The sequence below is a fragment of the Cebus imitator genome, unplaced genomic scaffold (genome assembly GCF_001604975.1).
Source record: "Cebus imitator isolate Cc_AM_T3 unplaced genomic scaffold, Cebus_imitator-1.0 Scaffold16, whole genome shotgun sequence".
Lineage (NCBI taxonomy): Eukaryota > Metazoa > Chordata > Mammalia > Primates > Cebidae > Cebus > Cebus imitator.
In genome coordinates, this window is record NW_016107331.1 from 11911699 (window position 1) to 11918433 (window position 6735).

Here is a 6735-nt window from a genome sequence, read left to right on the forward strand (position 1 = left end):
AAAAAAAAAAAAAAAAAAAAAAAAAAAAAAAAAAAAAAAAGCTGTAGTGACATCGAACCGCACAATGTAAGCATTGAGCATGTGCAAATTTTCAAATCAAAAGAAGGAAACCATCCCTCTTTACAACGTGGTATCTTGACACGTACGACCATAGGCTAAGAAGACTGCTCTGAGTATGTGCCAGTTTTAAAAGAGAAAAGCTTAGATCTTCAAGCATATTGGAGCAGTCCCAGAATGTTGCTGTAGGCTTCTAAAGCATGATCGCTGGTTGTTTCATGTGTTCGCCATTTTTCTGGGCAAAAGCAATTCCACTTCCTCTGAAACGTGTCTCCAAGATACTTCTCTGTCCTCAGCCGGAAGAGATACAGTTCAGAACCCACATCAACTTGATCCAACCAAGTGTTCCTTCAACGAGAGGGGCAGGATGGTCTATCATCTGCTGACTGATCAGGATTTGGATCAATCTAGAAAGAAATGAGTAAACAAATTTACAAAGTTATTTGGTGAGATGTAGGAATAATGTAGCCAATTCTGAATACTAGTCAAGAAATATAATCAGAGAGAGTGTACACAGCTTGTTAGCATATTATATCCAATTACTCTCCTTTTATATCTGAAATGCTGTGTGGAAAGGGAAAAGGTACTGGTATTATCTATAAAGTGCCTAATATTTAATTACTAGATCAACAAGATTTACAAAGGTATGTCTCGTAGTCCCCCCTATTTCACAAAAGTTAAAAGTAAAATTTTATCGGTCAATGAAGACTTTTACTCAGTACTTTAGTAGTACTAAAGACCTAAAGATACAATGTAGAGTACCTTCACAGCAATCATCTCCTTTCGTAAAGTACCCCTTTCATCCTTCTACAAAAAAGTTAACTTATCACTTCCTGACTTTGGAAAAATCAAATTGTGTAAACAATGCTCTTTGTTTATACAATGTGAAAACAATTTGTTTACTCACATAAATAATGTGCTTATGTGAAGTAATAACTAATGGTCATAAAACCCCAGAGAGGGCCAAAAATGCAATGTGTGTATCAGGAAAAACTGCTGAAACCAAAACACTCAAGAGGTGCCCCCCTCTTGGAGTGACTCCCCTTTATCAGAGTGACTTTCTTTTTTTTTTTTTTTTGAGATGGAGTCTCACTCTTGTGCCCAAACTGGAGTGCAATGGTGTGACCTCGGCTCACTGCAACCTCTACCTCCCAGGTTCAAGCGATTTGCCTACTTCAGCCTTCCGACTAGCTGGGATTACAGGCACCCACCACCATGCCCAGCTAATTTTTTGTATTTTTAGTAGAGATGGGGTTTCACCAGGTTGGCCAGGCTGGTCTTGAACTCTGACGTCAGGTGATCCACCCACCTCAGCCTCCCAAAGTGCTAGGATTACAGGCATGAGCCACCACACCCAGCTAGGAGTGACTTTCATACTCACATGTTCTTAATGAAAAGTTGCTTCTCAGGTGTAAAGAGAATGGTCACAGAAAAGCAAATTGTTGGGTTTAATATATTTTTTTATTGAAAGAGCTTTTGGACGAGAGCCATCCACTTGCATTTAAATGTGGAAAAACCCAAACTGCCACAGAAGCTTTAGGTAAAACACATTTTTGAAGGAAAAAAGCCAAGTAACTTTTAGTTAAATCACACCCTGAACATATTTTAGGATTTTAGAAGTTGTACATTATCTTTAGTGCTAAAAATTTTTAAAAGGAGGCAGAATTTTCCTACAAATTGCTTAAAAGTAAACTATACTTAGATTGCTATTCTTTTTAAAATGCCCCCCTAGACAGCCAGGAAGCCTCAAATCAAGCCAGAAATGACAGACTTAAGAAGCAAGACAGAAATGTCCAAATAAAAATGTAATAACATCTGTAGCAAGTGGCAGAACACTTTTAGCATCTAATAGAAAATTTGATGTATTGGAAAATAGATAAAAAATTATGGCTCATGAAGAATTCTGAATATTCTATAATGAATGAAGATCTCATATTATCACATCTAAAAGAAAACTGACCCTTCCAGTTATAGTGTTAAGAAAAAAAAGAGCAATTTGATGACCATTCCTCTGATATTTAATTTGGGAGTAATATTTCATTGTAAAATAGCTATGTAAATTACAGTAACCAAAAAAAAGGTGATTCTAATAATTTACAGAATTATTTTGATATCAAAGCCAACTTCAAAACCCCTTAAAAATATGTACCAGTGGCTCACGTCACTCTGAAATATCCTGAAATCGCTGGATACCCCACCTAGTCACTACTTGTCTTTACACAGGCTGCTCTCCCTGCCTTTTGAGGACTTTACAGTCTTCAAAATTCAACTTAATAGCCACCTTTCCAAGAAGCCCCACCTGAGTCCCAAGACCCAATAAGCTGCTCCTGAAATTAGCTGTGTATTTTATCACATTATTATGTAATATTTTGCTTCTTAGCTTGTTTTCCTCAGTAGCCCGTGGGCTTCTTCTAAGGGTCATGTTCTATTTACTTTTAAGTGCTGAGCTGTCATCAATCTAAGATGAATGAAAACAGTCCAACAGTGTGCGAATGTTGTTTTAAGATGTTATTACAAATAAATTATATTTTATGACTGAGAATCTCAAAATATGCAAGAATTGGAAAAGAATCATGAATAAGATAAATTCTAGCTATTTAATCAGTGCTTGCAAAATGCCAGTTCTTCCTGTCAGTGCTTGTATATATAAAATTCTTCCTTCAAAAAATGTGTCTCAAGATACAAACTTAGTAAGTATTGACAACCCTAATCTTAACTTTTAATCTGTTTTAAATTATTTGTTTGGTTATTACCATGATAATCAAGACCTAACTGTATTAAAAAAAATCCTGCAATGCTGTTTTCCAAGAGAGCCAGTTCATTTCATACTTAAGGAGTAGGTACTCACCTCTGAATAAAGAGGTGGAGGCAAGAACCGAAACTCCTGGATATATGCAAACAGTGGTCCTTGAAGTGCCCTCTCAAAGTCATCACAAGCATTCATTGGTGCAAGATTGTTCCGCCTTTGTTCCTCTGTTACCACTTCTGCATAGCTGGGTGGTGCTGAAGGAAAAAGATACACGCAATTCGAACAGCATGTTCTTATGCATGTCAAAATACACAGAATAGTAGGTATTAAAAAGGAATGTCAAGGTAAAATAATTATTATTTGTTTGGTGATTAAAACTATAAAGACATAATCAAAACTGAGTATTATGGGGCACATCTACTTTCTTTAGGGAAAGATTACATTCATCTAGGGTCATAAAATATCAGAAGCAAAATAATGTTCTTGATAATAATAGTAAGAGATTAAACTTAGATATGTATTATCAAATTACCTTCAGGTCTTTCAGGAAGGGATAAACCGAGCCAGTTCATATTCATGCTACACTGACTGCTTACACTGGAGGTTCTGCTACCAAATGGATGTAGAGGAATGGTACCGATGACAAGTGGCAAATTAAGAAATAAATCCATAGCTCCAGGAATATCCACATATACCTAAACATTGCAAAGAATATTCAGTTTAGAATGCCAAGTATGATTTCCTTTTTAAAAACTAATAACTGGCCGGGCATGGTGGCTCACACCTGTAATTCCAGCACTCTGAGGGCCGAGACGGGCAGATCACGAGGTCAGGAGTTTGAGACCAGCCTGGCCAATGTGGTGAAACCCTATCTCTACTAAAAATATAAAAAATTAGCTGGGTATGATGGTGTGCACCTGTAATCCCAGGTACTCAGGAGGCTGAGACAGGAGAATTGCTTGAACCCAGGAGGCAGAGGTGTGTATAATTCTGTATAGTACATTTACATATTAAGTCACAGTGTATACAGTTAATATATTTTTGTATGCCACTATATATAGAATTAAAAAAATCAAATCCTGGATGTAAGACAAAATTATGCCTTCATAACTTTAAGTCTTAAAAACAAAATAATTAAAAAAAAAAAAACACCAAAGATGTTTTGGGCCAGGCACTGTGGCTCATGTCTGTAATTCCAACACTTTGGGAGCCCATGGCGCATGGATCACTTGAGCCTAGGAGTTCAAGACCAACCTGGGTGACATGGTCAAACTCCATCTCCACAAAAAATACAAAAATTAGCAAGGCATGGTGGTGCACACCTGTAGTCCCAGCTACTTGGGAGACTGAGGTGGGAGGATTACTTGAGGCAGAAAGCAGAGGCTGAGATTGTGCCACTGCAATCCAGCCTGGGTGACAGACAGAGAGGGAGATCTTGTTTCAAAAAAAGAAAAAAAGAAAGGATAAAAACCTCTTAAATGTGTACATACCATTAGTGAATATTCCACACGGATGATACTACAGTCGAGGATAGAGGGAGAAACTGGTGGAATTTTCAGCAACTTGCCATTCCACGTCTCTGTCTTTCCAGATGATAAGGATTCCCCACGCAAGTTAGCCACAAGCTGTTTTACTTCCTTCATTTTCCCTTTGGCATAGAAAGCCTGTGTTTGGTAAATGGCTGCCTTTGGCACCACCATTCGGGAAGAGCAGTTCTCAATCTCAGCAAATATCTGAATTGATTCACCTACAGAGGAAAAAATATATACATATCTCCTGTTAGAAAAAAACAACAAAAGAAATCAAGATTCTTAAAGCGAAAGTAAGAAAGTGCAACTAACAAGCATGAAAAGCTGTCCTAAGAAGTGCAAATAACTTAAGGGTCATAGAAATGAACTAATCAGTGGCAATTTGAAAAAGGAAACTAAATGCCATTTTGTGGAAAAAAAAAACAAAAACGGATAAGCACAATCTGTTATTTTACAAAATAATACTATGTTCATATTTAGTAGTAACATTATAAAAGTTATACATAAAAGCTAAGTGAAGAAAGTTTTTTGTGGGAATCTACCTCATACATACCTGGGGTATAGCCCTTCCTTTCAATTTTGGCACTTAAGGATATTGGGCCTGAGGTACAGAACCAGCAACAGAGTGTCTTCTCTTTTGTGCCTGCTTGGGGTGACTGTAAGAAAAAAATTTAGAGAAAAGGGTCAGTGTATAGATTGGTACAATCAATACCAGAATATTTTAAAATACAACTCTAAATTTGTGGAGAATTTAAAATTAAAACTGGTGTTGCTTTTTTTCGTATCCAGATATACTTATTATTTTTTTTATTAACTGATGGTTTTGAATTATACCACTACTTTTTATATAATTTTCCATTCAATTAGAAAAAAAAGGTAAAGGGTTACAGCCTATCCCATAAACATAGTTTTTTAGCACACAATTTACAAATACAGTAATTAAAAACCAACCAAACAAAAAAAACCCTTTCCACATTTCATTTAAACTGCCTTAAAAAGGCAGCACAGAAAGCAATTTGATTATAATCCCAAATGTTAACATCTTTCTCTGAGAATATAAAAAAAGTATGTAAAAACAGGAAAATGCCAATTTCTTATTTGCTTTAAAGATGTTATCATTTGTTTAAACCAAGTAAAGTTTTAAGTCAAATTTGAATTACTCTCATACAAATGCAATTAAAAATAGATTCCTTTAAAAAAGGAATTAAGTTTTTTTCATGAAACTAATGATTCCCCATTATTTGACAACTATCCCTCTACTGGAATAACAAAGTATAGGAAATTTTAGATTATGATATTGTTAAGTGATATTGTCTTACAATAAAAGATACTACTACTGTTCTTCCACTCAGATCATCCAAGGACCAGATCTGTTTTTCGTTATGGCTGTCATATTCTGAGTAAGAGATACTTCATATCAAATCTGGTCTTGGTTTTATATTTACTTAAAGTTAATATAAAAAATGTGAGCATATTTTTCATTCATTTGGGTGTTCTTGACTGTATTTAAGAAAATGTATATTTATGAAATTTTAAAATAAAATAAAACCAGTATTTTAAAATCATGACAACTGCATAGTTTAGGTGATTATTCTTTAGGATTTATATGCCAAAAACAAAGAATGAATTCAGTCAGTTCTTACCAGTAATGAAGGAGTGTTGATATCTATATGCTCAAAGACTGTAAATTCCTTCTTTAATTTTACTGGTAGTAGCCAAGGCCTGTGCAATTCGGCTTTCACCCAATAGCGCACACTGCCATGTCGGCCTTCGAATGAGGTAGCAAGTGGTCTGTGCAGAATATAAAGGTCAATATATTAATTTTATACCTCTTTCTAACAATTACACAGTAGGTCAGAATAGAAGTGTTAATATATTGTATTGTTTATATACCAATGAGGTATCAAACATATAATTTAAAAAATTTCCAAAGGGATAAGTCATTGGGGAAAAAACTTTCTATTTCCAAGTAACAATAGATAATAAGTATCTTTAAAATTCTGTTTCAAAAAGCCAGAAGAATACAATCCATTTAAACTATGAGGAGGCTACTTTTAATTATGGTGGCAAAATTATGAGAGTTTAATGGACCTATTTTGAAAAGACCAAGAATTAAAAAACAAAGTTGAGAATGATTTAACTATTTCTAGTGATAAATTCTAGACACTGGTTAAACAGTCAGACCAAATTCCCTATAGTACTCCACTTCTCGTTAGCCAGGAATTACCATCTTTTTATAGCAACTAATTTAGGTCTAAAAAAGGCCTGAAATAGTCATTATAGTTTCAAAAATTTCACATTTCATAAGTTCACTGAAAAACTACTTTTGCATCTCCAAGTTTACTTATGTTTTAATTCTTGTTTGGCTATTCTCTAACTTTACAGGCTTCAAAAGAAAAA

The 6735-nt window shown here is 34.9% G+C and overlaps 1 protein-coding gene across 4 annotated transcripts in view; it reads right to left on the minus strand.

Annotated features, from left to right (window-relative positions):
- ARRDC3 (arrestin domain containing 3) overlaps positions 1–6735 on the minus strand; it is a 12540-nt gene continuing 5805 nt past the window's right edge. For 2 of the 4 annotated variants that reach the window (XM_017508661.1, XM_037731490.1), the window contains exons 3-8: positions 5979–6126; positions 4889–4991; positions 4297–4553; positions 3339–3501; positions 2906–3060; positions 1–464 (exon numbers count right to left, since the gene is read on the minus strand). In XM_017508661.1, coding sequence (XP_017364150.1) covers positions 408–464; positions 2906–3060; positions 3339–3501; positions 4297–4553; positions 4889–4991; positions 5979–6126 — 883 coding nt within the window. In that variant the 3' untranslated portion in view covers positions 1–407. Of the gene's footprint in view, positions 465–2905; positions 3099–3338; positions 3502–4296; positions 4554–4888; positions 4992–5978; positions 6127–6735 lie in introns of those variants that run through there. The other 2 variants (XM_037731487.1, XM_037731486.1) reach the window with 2 other exon arrangements.